General features: G+C 43.5%; 1 protein-coding gene across 1 annotated transcript; it reads left to right on the top strand.

Annotated features, from left to right (window-relative positions):
- Positions 1-2,186: 2,186 nt before the first annotated feature.
- On the top strand, positions 2,187-3,963 carry LOC134209960 (uncharacterized). Its single transcript, XM_062685976.1, has 2 exons — positions 2,187-3,163; positions 3,231-3,963. The coding sequence occupies exons 1-2, from the start codon at positions 2,187-2,189 to the stop codon at positions 3,961-3,963; spliced, it is 1,710 nt and encodes a 569-aa protein (XP_062541960.1).
- Positions 3,964-22,573: the final 18,610 nt, after the last annotated feature.

Genomic DNA, 22,573 nt, shown 5'->3' with positions numbered 1-22,573 from the left:
CAATCCGAATACTTCTTTCAAATTTAAAACTTGTTTTCAAACCTGCAAATTTGCTTATGTTCATTTTACAAGCGATTCCCCTAACGTTTACGAACGACATTCGTTATAGTATTGCTGCAGACTACGCTTTGAAGTATGTGTTCATTCTACTTATTCGATGTGTGACTCAGTCACATATCCATACCGTAGCTTCCATTGGTATTCAAATATGTGTAGTTGTGTACAAATCCACCGGGATCGAAAATAAACATTTCCCATCTGCTTTGTCTAAATCGGCTCCGGTCAAGATTGTTAGCTGCTGAGTATGGATTGGATACCTGGCCTAGAGATGTCGTAAATTAATCGATTATTTCGATTAATCGATTAATCGTTGTAATAATCGATTAATTTTGAATCGATCATTACCTAACGATTAATCGATTCAATAATCGAGAGAGATCGAGAGTAATCGATTTGTTACTAATCGATTAATCAGGATTTTACGACATCATAAGGATGTCGCAAATTAATTGATTACTTCGATTAATCGATTCATCGTTGTAATAATCGATTAATTTTGAATCGATTATATCCAACGATCAATCGATTCAATATTCGACAGGAATCGAGACTAATCGATTAGTTACTAATCGATTAATCGGGATTTTACGACATCTCTAACCTGGCCAGACGAAAAGATACCGCATTTCATTCGATCCACATCTCGCGAAATATTTTGTGTACGCTTCCTTTGCTTATACGGTTTGCCTATATAGATAAGGTCAACTTTGTTCTCACGGACAAACTGTCGATAAAGTGGTGATTTCTTTATGAATGAAGTAGTGTTTTGTTTCGCGTTGATGCTCCTTCTTGTTAACAGTTTGGTGTTCATAACAAATTGTGTTTTTAACACATCAGTTGAACTGGCAATTGTGTATCCATTGCTTGCACGATTCTTATAGGAATTGTGTGAAGCTGAACCAACCGCATCTTTTTCGCAATCGAGCTTAGGAACTTGTGCGACATTATACCGGGAGTCTGGTGAAATTTTGGTAGGTTGATGTTGATCTAAATCTGCTGTGCATGTAGGTGGACTATTGGTGCAGACAAACTGCGATTGGGATGAACTTGAGACAGACTTTCCTGTTCTGTTCTCAAGAACCTTTTTCCCACTATATCGGATTTGTACTGCTATCTTCTTTGCATTGAATTCCAACTCAATTTTCTCAGCAGCTTTCTGAAAATCTTCCTCAATCTTGGATAGTTTGCGTCCAAATTCCTGCTGCATCTGCCTCTCTTTAATCTGGAACTGTTCCCGCCATAACTTTTCACGTTGCTCCAGTTCTTTGAGCCTTTCTTTCAATTTCTCCATAATGAGCTCGCTGTGGTGATGATATATCATCATTGATTTTGCTCTTCTGTCTTCTTCTGACTCGGGAAGCAAGGCCACAGAAATACCGGATTCTTCCAGAGTGTACTGACTCTTCAGCAGGTCGTGCAGCTCCTGGTTGGTTACCGAGCTACAAGCGTGATGCCCGACGATTCCACCTTCCGTGGCATTCGCGCCAGTTGGTCCGTAGACAGTCCATCCCAGTTTTGACCTGACTGCTATAGGTTCTTCCGGCCGGCCTATTCTAGACTCAATCGGAGCGTAAAGATGGATATCCTTCAGCCCGATCAGAATCTGTGGCGTTGTTTGGGGAACATCTGCGATCGGCAGATCTCGAAGGTGGCTGTATTGCTTCACCACTTCCGACACAGCTAGTGAATGCTGCGGAAGCTTGAGACTCTCCACCGTGTGGGCACTCTTGATGAAGAAACGTTGCGCTGATCCTCGAGCGGAAATGAGCATGTTTACACACTGCGAGTCCTTCTCGACTCGTGAGACTCCAGCGGTCCACGTCACTCGTAGTGGCTGCGTTACACCACGAATTCTCAGTCGGTCGATCAGCGTGTTCTCCACCAGCGTATAGGAAGAACCTTCGTCCAGGAAGGCAAAGGTATTCACCGAGTAGATTCCGCTGTGCAGGGTGACAGGCATCATACGGAAAATAACGGATGGCTTTGGTTGAATAGCGTGGATATTGCAGTTCGTGGCGTTCCGGATCGGAGAGATACACAGCTTAACGAAAATAGCGGAATGGCGTTGGGTGCCGACTAAGTGCAATGCGGCCGACGCGTTAACGAAGTGGGAGAAGGCGCACAGCATGCATTCCGATGCTGCGTGGTTCCGCGGCCCTGGATTCCTCTACCAGCCGGAGGATTGTTGGCCGAAGCAGGACAGCATCGCACCAAACGTTGCCGAGGAGGTTCGAGCGTGTGTCCAGTTCCACGATATCGCCATCACCATGTCGATAGTAGATCTGCAACGATTTTCTAAGTGGAGGGTATTAGTGCGGACGGTGGCATGCGTCTATCGGTTCGCGTCGAACTGTCGAAGGAAAAAAGATGGATTCAAGATCGAAGCAGTTCCAACTACAGAAGCGGTGAAGAAGGCGGTTATAAAAACTGTACGATCGACGACGGTACCGTTGAAACGTGAAGAGTACCAGAAGGCGGAGGCGTACCTCTGGCGGTCAGCCCAGGCCGATTGTTTTGGCGACGAAATCAGGACGATCAAAAAGAACCGGCAGCTACCGTTACAGCAGCAGCAGCAATTAGAGAAGAGTAGCAGTTTGCACAACCTGAGTCCGTTCCTAGACACTGAGGACGTACTGCGAATGGAAGGTAGAGCAGCGCAAGGTTCGTCGCTGCCGTTCGAGCTTCGATTCCCAATAATTCTACCGAAACAGCATCTGGTGACTGACAAGCTGCTAGAATACTACCATCACCGAGTAGCACATGGAAACGTGGAGTCTGCCGTCAACGAAATCCGGCAAAGATTCAGCATTCAGAACCTGCGAGCAGAGTTGAAGCGGATCGGGAAGTCTTGCATGTGGTGCAAGGTGAAGAAATGCCGAGCGAGGACACCGAGAATGGCTCCATTGCCGGAGTCGCGCGTCACGCCGGGACTACCACCGTTCAGCCACACCGGCGTGGACTTCTGCGGCCCAGTCACAGTTACAGTCGGTCGAAGATCGGAGAAGCGGTACATCTGTTTGTTTACCTGCATGACTACGAGAGCTGTCCACCTTGAAGTCGCTCACAGCCTGACGACTCAAGCGTGCTTGATGGCCATTCGAAGGTTCGTGTGCCGCCGAGGAAAACCGTTGGAATTCTACTCCGACAACGGCACGAATTTTCGCTGCAAGCAAGGCGATTGTGAAGCAAATCGGAGAAGAATGTGAGGACGAATTCACGGATTCCAGAACCTGCTGGAACTTCAACCCGCCCAGCGCACCTCACATGGGTGGTGTCTGGGAGCGATTGGTCCGCTCCCTGAAGGCAGCATTAACCGTGCTAAACGACGGGAGAACAATAACCGACGAAGTGTTGCTGACGACGATTGCAGAGGCTGAAGACCTAATCAATTCCCGGCCGTTGACATACGTCGGCCTGGAACCGGGAACAGAAGAAGCGTTGACGCCAAATCATTTTGTTCGTGGCGTCGGAACGATCGGGGAGGAACATCCTGTTCCACCTACGAGCGAAGCCGAAGCGCTTCGAGGCCGATACAAGCGGTCACAGCGTTTGGCGGACAAACTATGGGCTCGGTGGGTGTCCGAGTATTTGCCGTCGATAAATCATCGGGCTAAGTGGCATACTGACGTGCCACCAATAGCAAGCGGTGATCTGGTGTACATCGCGGACGACGCAGTGCGGAAGAGCTGGATCCGCGGCATCGTGCTAGATGTCTACCCGGGGGCGGACGGCCGAATTCGACAAGCGATGGTGCAGACGGTTAAGGGTAAGTTTAGGAGGCCGGTGACGAAGCTAGCGGTGCTGGAGGTCCAGGATGGTAACTCCGGCGTTGCAGAGGCCCCACCAGAGATACGGGGAGGGGGTATGTTGGCACCGCTACCACCCGGCATCGAGAAACCCTGAGTTGTGCGCACCCGGCGCATGGTGCATCCGTTCGCTTCAAACGATGTTGTCGAGGCGAAATGATAGCGAGCATAATTGTCAGTGAGTATGTTGGCGTGAGAGGGAGAAAAAAGGTAAAAAACTGTGAGTAAAAACATAAACAAAGACGACATTGAAAAAATAGGCAGTGAAGAAATTTGAAGTAGTTTGGAGTAGTAAATAGTAAATTGAAACCGCAGTTTTGTGTGCCTGTTAAATTTATTACAGCCGTATCATATCAAAGGTGAGGGTGAATTATAGTTGAATTTGTAAAGCACTAGATACAAGAAAGTTTTATTTAAGGTATTGGAAGCCGCTGTTGGTCTGACCGTGAGCCGTCGTACCTGTAGGGAAGAAAGAGAATTATTGTAAAACCATTAAATGTGAGTAATAATATTAGAAATACCTGAAAAGAAAAAGAAAAATTATAGTGAAACTCTTATATCTTTTTTCGTTGTTGAATTAATAAATATAGTTTCAAGCTGCTGCACAAACTAAGCACTGCTCTGGAAATTGGTTTTATTAGGGTGGTCCAAAAAGGAACAAACTTGAAAATTTAATGATGTTCCGACCAAATCCCAATATGCAAAGTCCTGATAAAACAGGTTTTAGTTGCGTGGCTTGTGATCGTCCGGATGATGCAGAGTCCCAAATGGTTTTTTGTGACCACTGCCAGCAGTGGTACCATTTCGGCTGTGTTGGCGTCACAGCAGAAGTAAAGGACATTTCCTGGTGCTGTCAAAAGTGCAGTGGAGGTGGAAGTGATGATTCCGGTTCGTCCGAGCTGCAAGAGGAGTTTAAGAAGCTCGAAAAGGAGAAGAAGAAGCAGAAGCGGGAACTGGAAAGAGAGAAGATTTTGCATCGGAAGCGCCTGGAGGTCCAACAGGAACTGTTTGAGATGCGCCAGCAGCTGGAAAAAGAAAAACGGGACATGGAACTGGAGTTCGAGAAGGCACAAATGGAGAAGAAGATTGCCGAAGAAGAAGCCCACCAGCGAAAATTGATTCAGAATTTAGTGCAAGAAGAGAAGAAATAATACTTAAATATAGCAGGCGAAAAATCTCTGAAAAATTGGTGAAGAAAGAACAAGATTCAAACAGTGGCAGAACAAAATCACACGATGAATTCGATGGTGCCGCAGTTTCTCATCGTAATAACGCATCAATCAAAATACTGCTCGAACCTTTGTGCGCCGCATATACCGTTACGGATGTATTGGAAACTGCTACCCACCAAACACAATCCGTTTTGTTTATGTGCGTATCGGGTGAAAAAATTGAATTTGAACCGGTAGGTCAAGTGCTGCAAAGCAGTACTAATGCAGCGACGACAATCGTGCACCGTCCTGATCATCGCACACGCTCGGATGAATTCATCAGTTTGTGCACCGACGCACAGAATAAGGGCAGAAAGAAATCCATTCACACAGGGGCTAAGACCGATTTGGTGTGCAATCAGAAGCTAAGCGATTTGTTTGATGTAAAGGAGAAAAATGTTAGAGAAATTGTGGATCGTTCTGTGAAAACCATATTCGATCTAGGTGGGACTAGTTGGGGAACATTTTTTGAGAAGGTGCAGTTCAGAAATGCGTAATGTACCAGTTTGTTACTAGTTTCACGGGTGGGAGTGTTAAGTTTAGTTCCAAAAATGTTGTGAAACTGGTAACACTGGCAATTAAATGCATATTATATTTCAATACAGAGGCAATAGGGTTCGATTAGAATGCAGGGATGTCAGACATACAGACATGTCTGTATTTATACAGACATTTGGTCTTGCATACAGACATCATACAGATCACAGACATTATACAGACTTTTGATTGAAGTTACAGACTTTTACAGACATTCAGTTCATAAAAACTTTGCAGAATCCTGCTGGGCTTTCCAATCAAACAATTTTGGGTTTTCAAACAAAATTGTTATGGGGATTTCGTACGGAGTGCTATAAGGTTTCCTGGTATCATTTTGGAATTCCGAGCGGAGCCTTTTAGGATTCTGAACGGGATTCCTTTTGGGTTCCAAACAGACTCCTTTTAGAATTGCAAACGGAAAGATTCTTTGATTTCTTTCGGAAACCTAAAAAGATTCCATTCAGAAGTCCAAAATTAATCCATTCTGAAGCCTAAAATGATCCCGTTCGAAAACCTAAAGAATTCCATTACGGTACACAAAAGATGTCCGTTCGTACGGATTTCCGTACATAATTATGTGAATTATGTGAAGTTTCTTTCATCTTTTGGGCTTTCGGAAGGAATCACTTTGGGCTTTCCAAAAAAATCTTTTTGGACTTCTGAACGGAATTCTGATGGGATTCTGAACAAAATCATTTTAGAATTTCTAATTTAGAATACTTTTGGATTTTCAATTTGAGTGTTCTGGGCTTCTGAACGGAACCTTTGTTCGCTTCTGGATAAGAGATTCCTATTACCGAAGCTCTAAAAGGATTTTTACTAGGAAGCGCAAAAGGAAACGAATGGAAAACCCAGAAGAGTTCATCCTGAAAGCCAATAAAAGATCCGTTAAGAAAACCAAAAAAATTCTGTTCGTAAACCCAAAACAAGGTCTTGATCTTGATATCCGAACGAAATTATTTGGGATTGTGGAAGGAATTCTATGACCGCAACTCTTTTGGGCTTTCAAAACGGAATTCTTTTGGATTTCCGAACAGAACCTTTTTGGATTCCTGTACGAAATTATTTTGAACTTTACTTTCAAACGGATTCCTTTTAGACTTCCGAAAGAAAGAATAGGAAGAAGGAAAAGCCATCAGGGCTTCTGAATGGATTTTTTTTCTTTCTGTACAAGGGATATCCTTTTGGGATTCCGAAGCCTAAAAAGATTCCGTTTGGAAGCCAAAAGGATTTTGAACAAGAGCGCAAAAAGAGTTCCGTTCGGAAGCCCAAAAAAGTACGAAAGTCCAAAGGTTCTCCGTTTGTTAACCCAAAAGATGTCCGTTCCGTTCCTTGGGGTTCCAAATGGATTTATTCCTTCTGTGCCTCTCCTCCGAACCGAACTCTTTTGGACTTCCCAACAGATTTTCATTTGTAAAATTGCGTTAATATTGTGAATTTATGCTAATGTAACAACATACGTATTGATAACATTATTCAGAGCTTTGTAGTGGAATATCTTCACTCGTTATAAGACGAGATAGTAGGTATTATCCCGTTTAATTCCACCACTTGGTTGTAACTTTACAGTAACTTCCAACATACGTATTTGTACCTCAACCTTTCTTGTCTTCAGTATCTCTTACTGGACTCGACTCACCAACTTTGTGATTATTGAAACCTCGATATTCTACACCGAGAAAATTCTTTATATTGAATATATTTGTCGCACACATAAATTTTTGCAATTTGGCGACCCAAATATATGCAATTTGTGCCCACACATAAATTCAATAACTGCATATTAGAGACCACACATACATTTTATTTGATTATAGATTTTATTTGTACTTCGCGTGGAGAGTGGTTATGTGTGCACTAATTAGAATCATGAATTAAATTAATGGATTTTTGCCAATAAAAATGTGTGGATTTTTTGTAGTGTACGTTGTCGAAAAGTAAGATTTTTTATGAATTTTCTAATTCCTGTACCTTATTAACTCCATACAGGCAAATACAGACATTTTGCTGAGTTTGATACAGACTTATGAAAATTGTATCTGGCATCCCCTGTTAGAATGGTTTAGAGTGGCGATGGAGCCTGTTGCTTGTAAATTTGGTGAAACTAGTTTGTAAGTTACTTTATACATATGATGAATTTAATAATAATTAGATAATAAATTACAGCTTTGAAGCTGTGTGAAATGGACACTGCTGTCAAAACCGTTTCTATCAAGCCAGGAAAAATCCGTCGCAACAAGTAGTTTGTTCTCCAGCGAACGATACCGGAGAAGCAGCAGTGCAGCGCAGGTAAGTTGATTGAGGTTTCTTTTCCAGGTTCCACCCGGAAGCGATAGCCGACTTCTCAAAGCAGCAGATGATCACCGAGATCCAGTTTGTGGTGTTTCTAGCAGGTAGCTTTGCAACACACAGATAAGTTTCATAAACAACTTTTATTTTTCCCACTTCACAGATAGCACAATTTATTTTACAGAAAGAACTGATCTTGGAGCTTGACTTTTATTTTATTTTTCTGAACTGTTTCACTGCACTGCTAATAAACTTTCGTACTAACTACTTGCTCTTCGTGCCTACATCTGGGTTGATAGTATTACTCGGCTCAGCTCTTTTTTTGAGGAAGTGAAACACGCATTGGTGGAAATTGCATACAAGTGATCTTTAACGAATGAGCCAAATCGATGAATGTTCAAACATTGACTTATAAAGCCATGTAATAGAATAATTTACAAATCTCAAAAGTCGTCACTCTAAATACGCTGATAGACTTCATGAAGTGGCTCGTCTAATTCGAACTTTCACTCACTCGCACTTGCGAATTCACGTTTAGTCGTGGGCTAATTGATTTATTTTCCAACCGCATAAAACAGAACTGAAACATGGGATCCACGTCCGATACGAAACACGTTCAATAGCGAACTAATTAATTTACTTTCTCTCGATTTGAACCATCAATTCATGATCGAATTAGAGATGAAAGTACAGATTAGATAGTTCCGTTAGGATACACAAAAAATTGATTCAGAAGTAGATTTTCTCAAGCGAGAAGAGCGCAGTTTTCGGTGGCGGTTAACAACAAACAACCTTTGTACTCCCAAGCTTCCATTTTGAAGAGGAAGGGGGGACTGTCAGCGTATCATGGTAATATATGTTTATCATCACGCATGAGTAGCATGCTCAATTAACTAATTGAAAAGCGTATAATGTTTATAAAGTAGTTTTATGTTCGATTGCGGTTGGTCGATCCTAATTTATTCAAATCAGATAATAATAGTTTATAAACTATTGCACTTATTCACCAGAATCAGGTTGTAAGCTCTTTAAACCAATAAACTGGCAAAACGTTATCTATCACGTCGACTAAATCCAAAAGCTGCCATGACCCTGCATAGCCCGCACCATGCTAATGCCAATCATTGATCTTAATTCTAATTCTAATTCTGGTTATTTCTAATCGAAACAACAACTGTTCCGCACCAACCACGCTTTTCGATCTGTCGTAGTCAATAAATCTCTTCGCGCCAATACGATGCACCGGGAGCGCACCTTTTCACTGTTGGCCTTGCTGATTGCGCTCATATGTGCAACGTACAGTTTGATGTTGTGTCGCTTCCAAAACACGTTGGTTTGACTAGTGACTGCATCAAACGCTAGTCCATAGACGCAGAAACAACATGCAGGCGGTTTGCACAAATTCATTGAATCTGCAGTATAGCCTATACCTCCCGTTATGTATATACAGATAAATCGTCAGTGTTTTAGTGGTGGTGGATTACAGGTTGAAATGAATGCCGAATTAACCCACTGCCATTGCAGTTGTATCAAGAGAACTGAGTAACTGACTAGGTTGGCATTTCCAGACATCCAGATCAAATTAAATGTTTGTAGTCTGAGAAGTGAAACCAGAATGTCGAAATAAACGGTCCTGCTGGCAACTCCACAACTGCGTGTTGTGGAAAGGTAATGCATCTCGATTTTAATTAGACTTGATACAATTCAAGCTTCGTTGTCCATAGCAGATGTCCATGTGATTGCACACAATTTGACAAGGGAACAAATTACGGAACGCTAAAAGGGGGAGGGGGCTCAGTAAAGTGTGGCAACTCATACACGTTACATATACAAAAAGTGTGACATAGAGGGGAGGGGGTCGAAATTACCCAATTTTCGCGTTACGTAACTAATGGATATTCCCCAAGCTGAACAATGAACATCATTTCGCTAGGATCTAACCCACTAAGAGAAAATGGCAATGTGGAAGTATTAGCACAAATGTAAATGCACTTACGTTAACAGGTACAAGGATTTTTATAAGAATCTCAATCGTTTGTACTTATCTTCAATTAGAATTATTGATGTTATGAGATATTTATTGCTGAAGACGCCTTTGCAAACTTCATCGATTAATAGAACTTGTTGCTTTGAATTATCGTATAAGTCATCCGAATGTCATTCGGCAGATAGCCATTTGGTTGAAGGCCATTATGTAAATCTAAACGCCAAAAGCTGTTGACCGAACGTCATGATCCTCATCATTTTATAGTTTTACAAGTGGGAAACAAATTCATCTATCTATGAGAGTTTATTTTATAGTTAACAGAGATTCCTAAATTCAGTTCAATCGTTATGTTATTGTAGAAGTATCTTTTAATCAAACTTTGAGTTAATCCATTTTAATGGAAGTGATTCGACTCAATTTCGAGAAGTTAATTTTAAGCATGTAGAAAAAAAATTAATTATTTTAGTAATTTATTTTAATTATTTTAAGAAAAGATTTATAATCTTGATACACATAGTTAAGTTAGCCATTCAAGGTGTTTTTTATGAGATATTAAATACGAAAAAAGATTCACCTGCCAATAGAATCGCGGCGACTAGTTGTCGCCGTCGCAGCGATGGAATCGCTTAGGTCTGGGAGAGCCTTTACCCTACAGGGCGCTTGACAAATTTCGAATAGAAATTTGTTTTGATAGAGCAGCGGTTCTCAACCCCTCGATTTTTTCATTAATTGAGGTTTCCCCTAGTTTTTCTTTGCTGTAAATGAAAATAAGCGTAGATAAGATATATAAAAATTAACGGGATATGTGCCTCTCCATGAAGTTGGCTGAAATATTCATTGTTCCGTGAATATGAATTTATATCTGTCCGATCCTGACCCTTATATACTCGGAAACTACTGAACCGATCAGCGTGAAAATTTGTATGTGTACAGTCTGCCGATTCCTTATCGTCGTTTGGCTACACGAGTTTTACCACGTCCGTTCGCTAATATAGTCTACAGTCAAGTGACGCTGTATCTCGAGCGCCACCAGCAGCGCATACGCTTTTCTACACCACGCTCGCGCGATGACTACGATACTCTCCACATACACGCTTACTGCAGTATACCCAGTTAATCTTTTAATCTACCCATTAAATAAATATCAAAACCTAAACTCTACATCCCTCTCCTAGTCCAAAGAAAATGAAGAAAGAAAAAAAATAGTCGCATATAAACATTTATTTCCATTTGAAGTTGCATTAAATAACTCATTACATTGAAAAGTTACTACAACATTGAATCGAGATGGTTTTTTCGTCATTCTGATTGGACGTTTAGATGACGGCTCCTGTAGTGTGTTTTCTCCTGATCCACGCTTTCCTTCCGACTTCTTTGTTCCCGGCAAATTTGATGGTTTCGGACCCTGCTCTGGTTCGTTTTCAGATACCCGGTGCTCTGTGTACGTATGTGTTGCTTCGGCCATTTTTTCAAGTGTGTTACACATCTGCGATATTGCACACCTTCTTCGCTTTCTACAATCACGTCATTACCAGTACGCTCAACTACCTTGAAGCGGTCCAGTTGAAAGTTTGGCTCCAACTTTCCGCTTTCATAGCTCTTCAGCATGACAAAATCACCTATTTCAATGCTCGATGGTTTCGCGTGTCTATGTTCGTCCGCATAAAGCTTCCCTTTAAGTTTCTTCATGGCATCGTTATCCCTTACTCCTTCATCTCGAAGTATTGTAGGTTCCGTCCGCAGTGAGGGAAGTAGTATCTTTCACTGGTCGCCCCATAAGCAATTCCAATGGTGCCTTCTCTGTCATAGAATGCGGTGTGGTGTTGCACATATGTACATAATCCCGGAAAGCTTTACGCCAATCCACCTCAGTAGCCCTGGCAATGCGTAATGCTCTCAAAACGCCTTGATTCTACCGCTCCACCATCCCATTCATTTGCGGCCAGTATGGAATGGTGTGGATGAGCCGAATATTCTTACTCAAACAGTAATGAGCAAACTCTTCACTAGCGAAGGGCGGACCATTGTCGCTGCGGATCGCTTCTGGGTAGGTTTGTTCGATGAATACTTTCTCTAGTGCCTCAATAGTTTTCGCAGCAGTTGTTCCCTTCATCTCTATTACCTTAAGATACCGACTGAAATAGTCGACTATTACTAGGAATGTCGCATATTCTTTCGCTGAAAAAAAATCAATTCCTATTTGTTGCCAGGCTCGTTCTGGCATGCCCGTCCGTTTCATTGGTTCAGGTGGGTTTTGTCTGCTAACTGCTGCACATCCATGACATTCTTCGATTTTACTTGTTACGTCCCTATCCATACAAGGCCACCAAACCCTTTCTCTGAGGCTTCGACGCATAGAAACGACACCTGGATGTCCACGGTGCGCGATTGCAAGTGCTTTTGCTATTAATTTCAAGGGCAAAACAATCATATCATCACGAACTACAATTCCGTCGATGATTCCAAGTTCTTTGCTGAAAGCTTATGGTAACGAAACAACTCAGCAGCCCATTCGTCAGATTTCAACGCCTTTATGACCCCCATTAGTGTTTCGTCTTTTTCGGTCTCATGTCTGATCTCAGCCATGTGGTTCGTAGTAGCTTGATGATACGTTCGTCGGATGTTTGGGGCAGTTCTCGACACGGAGACAGAAGGTTTACCGCAAGAAAAGGCCTTCCAAGATGGCTGACTCACCGTTCTCCGGCGTATGCTGCCCGGAAGGGGGGGGGGTCACGAATGTGGTTTCTTTTCTGTGCTCATCCATGACTTTGCGGGTAGATGTGCGCATCTAGCGAGGCTTTGTCGATCCAGTGGCTTGCCGGAACTTGTACCGAAGAAAAGGAATAAAGAGAAAGACCATTGATGAACCTAACTACATGAATTAGCATCCTACTGTGACGCCATCTTCTACACCACATTGCATAATATCGATAATCAATAAAATTTTACCTTTCTCTTTTCAAAGCTTCACAGCTTTCACTATTCTTATAGATCTTTAAACATTATTTAGATCAGGCACATTATGGGCAAATTATACTAGGATAATGTATTTTTAGGTTTTAACAATTGTAACTGTTTACAAATGACACCAATCGTACTATTTCTTCTCCATCTTCTCGAATATTACTTTTACGTCATACTGACCGTACTAATAGTTTTTAAGGAACTTCTATAAAAAGAAACAACACATAAATTAATCAGCAAACACTTTTAACAATCAAATTAGATACTTTTTAATAAATTTCGCTAATCACGACGCGCACTACTATTTCGTCCGCTGATTGAGACAGAAAAGAGCTTTCTTAGCCATGGCCGAGTATTTATAAGATTTCAATTGTAAGAACGGAATGCAAAAATCATAATATGAACTGATTTTACATTGAACATTTTCCTCCTTACCTCACATGTACATCCGTGCGCCTCACTGGCGTACTCTACACGGAGAAACACGTTTACTCATTAATGGGTACTTTTTCTTTGCTATCTCTTTCCCTCTGCTGAAAAATTTACCCATTTTGAGAGAATAAGTGGATCTACTCATTTAAATGAGTAAATCCACTTATTCTCCCAAAATGGGTAAATTTTTCAGCAGAGAGAAAGAGATAGCAGACAAAAAGTACCCATTAATGAGTAAACGATTTTTACCGGGTATGTGTAGCGCTTGACATCATTCTGACATGCTATTGTTTTGACAGAGTATTCACACCACTGCAAATGAGTGTTGTCACGAAAGGAAAGAATGAGAGTCATGATGCTGTCAGTTTATTTTATTAGGGTGGGACATGAATTTGAGCTTGCGGTAGAGCCAGCAAGATACATACAGGAAGGAGGATTACAAGCCTCTTGAAAAAAACTTACGAGCCTCTTGAAAGGAGGTTTTCATGCCTCTTGAAGGGAGGCCTCAGTGCCTCTTGAAAGCGGTTTTCGAACCAATTAAAAATATAGGATTCTGAGCATATTAAAAGTACGCTTCCAAGCCCCTTGAAAAGAGAATTCCAAGCTTTTTAAAGTAGCTTCCGAGCATCTTCCAAGGAGTCTTCCAAGCCTCTTAAAAGTTAGCCACCGCGCCTTTTGAAAAGGGGCTTCCAATCCATTTGAAGGGAGGCTTCCGAACATCTTGAAGGGAGGTTTCCGAGCTTCTTAAAAGATAGCTTTCGAGCCACTTAAAAGGACGCCTCTGAGCCTTTTGAAATTAGGCTTCCAAGCATCTTGAAAAAAGAAAAAAAAAAATTCCGAGTCTTTTGAAGGGAGGCTTCCGAGTCGCTTGAAAGGAGACTTCTGAGTCTTTTAAAAGGCGACTTCCGCACAACTTGTTAAAAGGCTTCCGAACCACTCGAACGAAAGCCTCCGAGCCTCTTGAAAGGTGGTTTTCGAGCCATTTTAAATTAGGCTTTTGAACTTCTTAAAAAAGGCTTCCGAACTTCTTGAAAAAAGGCTTACGAGCCTCTTGAAAGGATGCTTCAAGCTGCTTGGATGGAGGGTTCCGAGAAGCGTAGATGGCTGTTTCCAATTCTTTTACAACGAAGCAACTGAGGACTCCTTTCCTTCAGACTCTAGATTCTGGTTCAGAAGCATGTTAACATATTATTCAATATGTTGTTTCAAATAGGTAGATTCGATTGAGGATTTTTAAAATTTGTTCATTTAACGTTTTTTTCCTTTTCATCTTTTGTCGCACAGCCCTTCACACACTGTGCTGGTTTTGTGGGCAGAACTCAATAGGCTTTGATAACCAATCACCATCAATTTCATTTACAAGAAAAAGCTTCCACTATTACGTATTCTTGTACGAGGTACCCCTAGGGGTACATAAACTCCAGGTTGAGAACCGCTATTATAGAGGAACGCGATTCAGATATATGTATCTGGCAGCACTGTACTGTCGCTAACGGGAAAGGGTCGTTTGACCGAAACCCATTTGACCGAATACCACTAGGCCGAACAAACCATTACGCTGAAAGTCATTTGGCCGAATAAGACATTTGGCCGAATAGGACAATTGGCCGGATAGGACGTTTGGCCGAATGGGACATTTGGCCGAAAAGGACGTTTGGCCGTATAGGACATTTGGCCGAAAAGGACGTTTGGCCGAAAAACGCGTTTGGTCGAATAGGACATTTCACCATTGGCCGAATTGAACATTTGCTCGAATAGGACATTTGACGGAACATGTCTTACTTCTCGCTTCGCGCTACTCACTTTCAACAGTGAGAAGTGAGAAATGAGGAGAGAGAAATGAGACGTCTAATTCCCGTTGGATGCGTTATTTTTACAGAAGGAAACGCATTAACCATTGCTTTTCAAAGGGCAAGCCATGAATCCAAATGACGGGAAACAAATATCATTGCTTTATTCTCAGCTAATGCATGCTTTCTGCAAGACAATTTTGTCTTTTTAATATTATTATCAACCGGTGTTATATTCACTATTTAGAATTTTTCCGCTTAGTCAAACAACTTATTTAGTGAACTCCTAAAAAAAGATGCCCAATGTTCATTATGGCAAATTACTCTCACTTTTTACTTTGTTCATAATTATGCCAAGTGACCGTTATGCCATTTGACCTTATGAAGAAGGCTTTATGCCAAATGACTTTATGCCGTTTCGGCCAAATGACTTTCGAGCAAACAGTCCATCTTTATATTGGGACGTATACTTCAGATTGGGTAGTTTGACACGCTTCTTCTTTTTCTTCTTCAATGGCTCTACATTCCCACTAGAACTTGGCCTGCTTTTCAACTTGGATTCTATAAGTATTTCTTTAGATATTAATTGAAAGCCTTTCTATATCAGCCATTGCATGAGTATGTATCTGGTGTGGCAACTACAATGGATACACTATACCCAGGGTGACGAGAAAGTTTCCAACCCGAAAACATCCTAGATCGGACCGAGAATCGAACTCGCCATCTCCCGTTTGGCAATCCTACGCCTTTGCTTGCCAGGGCAACAGGAGACTGGAGACGATTTCCTTCACTTTATTCTTGATTTTTACATAGGAGATAGGGGACTCTCCCGTCGAAGATTAAAACTAACGGGTTGACTGAAGGAATAAAGAAAAACCATCCAGCCGTTTTTATGTTATGCGGATACGAACACAGACCAACTCGTTTTTATTATATGATGGATAACCCGAACTATAAAACTAAATCTACATATCAAATTTGAGTAAGAGAGAGGGGAAAATTGACTTAATTCGACTGCTGAATAAAACGAACTCCCACAGCATCTCGACTAGGCAGGCAAAACAAAATTATAACTTAATTGCAACATTGTCAATTATTTATTTAAAAAAGTGATATAAATGAGTTATTAAAATTTGCATCGGTATTTTTTTTAACAAATTGTAACAAATCTAGTTGCGTTTCAAAGTTTTGTTAGAAGTTTTAAATCGTTTAACAACATCCTGAACCTAGCTTATGACTCCCTTTGTTAGGAAAACTGTTGACCTCAGTAACACAGCATGATATAAATTTGTTATTCTCTCCTGCTTGGAATTGCTTCTACTGTAACAGCACCCCACAACTAGGCACGTATGTAGCTGCATCAACCAGCAGTTTGCCACTAATCACGGACGATTGCTTTTAATTTCCTAACAGTGCAATTATTGTGTGCCTGCTCGGATTCGCCGTTGGGTCTTAATTCTTTGCCTTCCTGGTAGATATTGCATGATTGCTGCCCCTTGAGGAAATGCATGTTGCGAAAAACTGGTGCTTCTCTCTCGTTTGTACTCGGAAGCCTTGCAATTATAGACTAAACATGCCGGTAGCTACCATTTAAATTGCTCCCCAAGGTCAACGAAGAGGAAACAACTTTAATTGGTATCGCTTGATTCGAGATTTAAAATCCGTTTCGTATTCCCGGAAGCTCGTGTCAATTACGTGGTGTACAAGAAGTGATAGGTTCGTACAGTTTTTCCGTTCGTGATATTCCTAATTGCAAAAAAGCCATTCCTCGTTAGATTTGTAACCGAAAAACGAAAACAATTTGCTAGCGTACATTTGCTGCGTTAAAAAAATGTCTAAAGGGAGAAACGATTCAACGTATGTGTAATGATGGTAGATGGACCGTTTTCTTTGAAATATGATCTCTGCCTAACAAAAGCGCAAAAACAACCTCCTAAATCAAATACCCACGACGACGAAGCTCTCTGCCAAACGACGTAGGTATTTAGCATGGAACGCATTTAGGAATATATAATGGAATATGCTGTGCATTCCTCAGAATGGGGGTGCGAAAATATGGGTCTGATTCGCACAGGGGTGAATTTTAAAGGGAAATAAATTTAGATGAAAGACTTTGATTGTTACTGATGCTGTTACTGTTACCGCTTATACTAATATTGTTATTGTGGAAATAAGAACATTAGCAATGTTCAAAGAACGATATTTTTTTTGGAAAGTTTCAAAAATGTATAAAAATATTGTATTAACCAAACCATTGAGTTCTACCCTTCCAGTACATAATCGTTGAAGCCAACCTCACCTTCCGAACCCGTGAAAAATACAATCAGACAAAAACAGGAAACCCTTCATCTTTCTCGAACCATGCAAAATATGGTCAGTTGCTACCAGTTTAGTAGCGCTTCAGATTTTATTTCAGATTACCGTTCTTCCCCAGTAGGTATGGCTTAGTGTTTTTCTGTCACCAGTTTTTTTTTGCATTTTTACCGCCTGTGTTCTTCACTTTTCAAACAATATGTAAATGCATTAGGAGACAACAGCCATGGGAGGTTCCCCACCCTTGGATCCCTGGTACTCGGTCGTACATACCCGGTTCGGTTTCCAAAATGGAATAAATTGTTTCCAAGCTGGCAGCTAGCAGGCAGCCAAATAACAATGCGCCTCGCTAGTGTAGATAAAAACTGATTAAATCACTCAATAGCAGCGATGCTAAATTCCTTCAATGTGTTTTACGAGTTATACGCACATACAGACATTTTCCAAGCTTGTCGTCCCATTAAATCTTAAATGAAATGCAGATCATACAATCTGATCCGGTCACCCTTCTGTTAGTGAAGAATGGTAAACAGCTGAACCATGCATGGTGGACAGCCCCTTCACTCACTCTTTCGCTCTTCCAGACAAAAAGACCCAACATTTTTAATATTGTTTAAAAGGCCGTTGCTTCGTTTCACTGTTCCACCAATGGGGGTTCTTGTTCTGAAAAATGTAATTTGATATAACGTAGTCAACAAATGGCACTGATGTGAACTGTCGAACACCGAGCGTCTCTGGTGGGAAAATTCGCACTCAATCAGCTTCAAACCCCCGGGAATTTCGCATTCAATAGAACGTATGGTCGACAAGCAATTCTTCAGAGCTATGTCTATTTGTCTGTGGTCCGATTCTCGGCAGTAGGAAATTTATTGCGCTTAAATGGATCGTTATGTGGCCGTCGTCAGAAGTTACGCGCTCGCGGGGGAGATGCCCCATTGCATTGGCCGGATGCTGGATCTTCCAGGGCAGTCGGTTGGGGATCCCGCAGCCATGCCGAGAAGTACCCAAACAGTGTAGTACAGTAGTGGAAAGCGAATCGTGTCGAGTCGAGGGAGTGATAAATTTTATTATATATTGTGAAGAGCTTCTCGCCACAACTTCACTTTCGGGAGTTTGCCGGCAGGCGACTACCGGCCGAGCGTGGTATAGGGAAAATAAAAACTTGGGACATTTCTTATTTTTCAGTTCTGCCGACCATGGTTTGTAGGGAAAGTTTTGTTTTCGGCATTTTGTGGGTGTGCAAAAGAGCACTTCCTGCATAAAGTGGCAAATATTAGCCACAAACGATGCTGTTGGGGAATTCTCAGGGGAAGGTTGATTTAATTTCAAGTGATTCCATAACTTTGCACAAATTCTTATAAGTTAAATTATGCTACTTGAGAATTGATAGCAAATCATCACTGCATGATTTATGTGGAGCTGATGTAGTCCATCTGGTCAAATGTATGAAATTCTGAATAACATTTTTAGAATTTCATGGCGCAAAAGCAAATAGTTAAGAATAGAAATATAGAAATGCTTTGTAGAAAACTCATACATGTTGTCGGACAAAAACGTTTCAAAACATATGTCTATCCGGTACAAAGTTAGACGACATTTTTTATCGAAAATGGATTTTGTCGAGATCCAGATCCGAACTTCAGAAGTAATGCGCTAGATTCACATAAAGATGCTCTAAACAACGCATCATTTAGTTTGACAGATAAAACTTTCGAATTCTAATTTGGTGCTACGCCGACAATAATTCGACTTGTATCTTTGACATTAAGCAGGGTAAAATACGACATTGACAGCGTGTGACTATTATTAGTAGCCTTAGCAACATTTGCATGTTTCAACAAAAATACATCACTTTAGGTAAGATGAGAAAAATCTCGCTCTGGTAGTTCCCAGAGGGGTATTTCTCAAGAATTTTATTTGGTTCACTTTAACAAAAGTGAACTGAATAATATGAAAAGTTTGGAAAAGGCCTGTATTAAGGCTCCCCCAAACCGAAGCAGAAGAAACCGGGGGCAGCAGGGACTTTGTCCAAGGGCTTGACGACCCCTCCCCATGGCCACTGCGAGTTAGACCGGAACCATCGTCCCTAACCCCTAATCCCAAGGCGTCAAGCGACCCGTGCCGAGGGGATGCATGGCCAGGGGGGTGAAATAATAAGCTAGGCCTTTAACGGAGCCTGTGGGGTACCTGGGCACCCTACACAGTAATTGTCCCTTACCGCGTCATGCTGGGCTCTGGCGTGGTGGACCTCTTTTCCCGAGCAACTCGTGGGACCAAAATGGAAAACCAAGTCAATTCTTCAATTAGTGGTAGTAGTGTAGGCGACAACCCCTTCGCAAGAGGTGGGTTGTTCAGGTCTCCGCCTAGGAGGCCAGAGGCAATAGTCGGCAGCTCAGTGCGCAGCGCCAGCGTGGGTCACTCAACCTTCCTCTCGGCTAGAAAAACGCCGGTAGGAGTTATTGACGGCCCATGGCTTGTGGAGGCGATGAACCGCAAACGCGATGGGCTTTCGGCCTTCGAGGTGGCGACGGAACAGCTGGACGCTATCATCGACTTTGCGTCATCGAAGCATAATATCAGCAAGGACCGCAAGAGGAGCTTGCAGAAACTACGAAAGTCGATGCTGGACGCCAAGCTGGAGAGGGCGGTCGGGACGGCTAAGTGTAAACCCGTGAAATCGGTGGAGTCGAGGTCTACCCAGACTGAGGCCCAAGGATTCGCGGACTCGGGCAAGGTCGAATCGACCGAAGGCGTGCCAGCGAAGACGGTGGTGCCAAAGTCTACCCAGACTGAGGCTCAAGTATTTGCGGGTACGTCGGGGGTGAGCAGACACAAAACAACGGAGCAGACACAAAAACGGGGGAGACAGTCTCCAGGGGATGAGCTCCCTGGGGGCCGCTCCAAAACGCAGAGGGTTACTACCCCGAACAAGGGTAGTGGGGCTGGGAAGCTGAATCCCGGTCAGGTACCTCCAAAACCGGGGGAGGAAGGACCTGAAAAGGTCCGTCCACTCAGGAAAGACGGTAGTAAGGGGTTACGGCAGGCTGAAAGTTCTCAGCCGCACCAGACCAGGGAAATAGAGGGGGATGACGCCTCCTGGACCCTGGTCAAGAACAAGAGGAAACCGAAGACGTCAAGGGCCGAAAAGAAGGCCCAGGCGAATGAGGGTAGCAAGAAGTCTAGGGTAGGCGCCAATCGCTCCAGGGGCGATGCGCTAGTCATTACGGCGGACGAGGCTAAGTACTCGGATGTTTTGAAGGCGATGAGGAGTGACGTCAAGCTCGGTGAACTCGGCGCCGACGTACGTCGAATAAGACGTACCCGGATGGGCGAGATGATACTCGAGCTGAAGCGGGGCGTCTCGCAAAAGGGCGCCGCCTACAAGAAGTTGGCGGAGGAAGTCCTAGGCGAGACGGTCAAGGTGACTGGCACTCACGGCACTCACGACGGAGGTGAATCTAAGGGTTAAAGACCTGGACGAGGTCACCGAAGTCGAAGAGCTCGTCACGGCACTGCGGCGGCAGTGTGAAGTGGAGACGCCCACCGCAGCCGTTCGGCTACGGAAAGGTCCGGCAGGGACACAGGTAGCATTGGTTCGGCTATCTGCAGCGGATGCCTCAAGGTAGTCAAGTTAGGGAGCGTCAAGGTGGGATGGTCGGTATGCCCTGTGGGCATATACGAGCAACCCGAAGTTTGCTTCAAGTGCCTGGAACCGGGGCACAAGCAATGGGACTGCAAAGGCCCTGACAGAAGCAATCTCTGTCGACGCTGTGGATTGGAGGGACATAAGGCACAATGCTGCACGAACCCTCCCAATTGTTTGATTTGTTCCAGCAAAGCTGTGAACAGCAAGCACCCCATGGGGGTTCGATGTGCCCGGCGTTTAAGCGTGCTGCAAAATCACAGTGCAGGTAACGCAGCTGGCTTGCTCGGCCTCGCCCGAGTGTTTGGTGTGCGCAGGTTTAGAGGAAACGACGGAACACGAGTTGTTCGTGTGCTCACGTTTTCGCGCAATGCGTGACCACATGCTTGCCACATGTGGCCTGGACACTACCCCGGACAACCTAGTTCGGAGGATGTGTAAAGATGAAGTTGGCTGGAACGCCGTTTTATCGGCTATCGCCCAAATCGTCTCGGAGCTACACAGAAGGTGGCGCGTGGACTCAAGGATGGCTAGTTCAGGCGCAAATAAGAGGTGGTCCAAGGGATCGGAGTTGGCTTCATGGGTCATACCGGTGGTCATGCTCTGTGGTCGAACTCGATCCTTTTATCGAACATGTGGCCACGCGAAGAACAACATGATATCGTCGCTTTCGCGGCGTCGGTCAACCGGGCGGGTTCCGAGCCCGAGGACGGAAAGGGGTCCTCGTCCTCGATACCTTTTTTCTGGTACGGCTACTCTTAGCCCTCGAGGAATCTTCTACGATACCCAGAAGAGGAATCGGTTAAACCCTCAGACTGCTGGTCTGACCAACGGCAATCAACGAGGTGGGCTCAAAAGGCCTCGTTTGGTCCTCGAGTCCCAGGGTCGTTTTTCGAGGATGTGTGGGGGGGGTTTTCGGACCTTGTTAAGTATGGATTGGGGGTTAGTTTTAGAACATTTAATTTACTCACTTACAGTGTTTTACAGAAGCTCGTGTCGAACAAGAATGGTCGCAGTCGTCACTGCGGGGATGCGAGCTGCCGACCGTTTAACGAGGGCATCGGGGTGGTTCATGGACGGGTACGGAGCAGGCAAAATGTTGGCGGGGAATGCGGCACGGTGCACAGCGAACAGGCGATGAAGACGTACAGCTTACCAGTATCGGGCGATCGAACAGCTTGGCGGCGGGGCTTTCAATGGCTTCGGCTTGATCGAGCAAACGTTCGGTGGCGTAACAGCGGTTGAGAATATACGGGAAAAATACAGGTTCCCGACGACCACGCCGGAGTGGCGTGGTGGCGCAAAAAGTAAGATGGCTTCGCTTTGCTGGTAGAGGACTCACGACGGTCAAACCGCGAGTGGTTGTTGCACACGGTAAAGCGGAGGGGTGGAACTGACTCCAAGATGGCTTCGATTTGCTGGTGACGGACTCACGACGGTCAAACCGCGAGTGGTTGTGGCACCTGTTAGAGTGGCAGAGTGGAACTGACTCCAAGATGGCTTCGCTTCGGTGGTGGGGACGGTTGTGCGGCGGCAACTCC

This window comes from Armigeres subalbatus, chromosome 2, assembly GCF_024139115.2.
Source record: "Armigeres subalbatus isolate Guangzhou_Male chromosome 2, GZ_Asu_2, whole genome shotgun sequence".
Classification (NCBI taxonomy): Eukaryota; Metazoa; Arthropoda; class Insecta; order Diptera; family Culicidae; genus Armigeres; species Armigeres subalbatus.
This window is presented reverse-complemented; position numbering and strand designations above follow the sequence as displayed.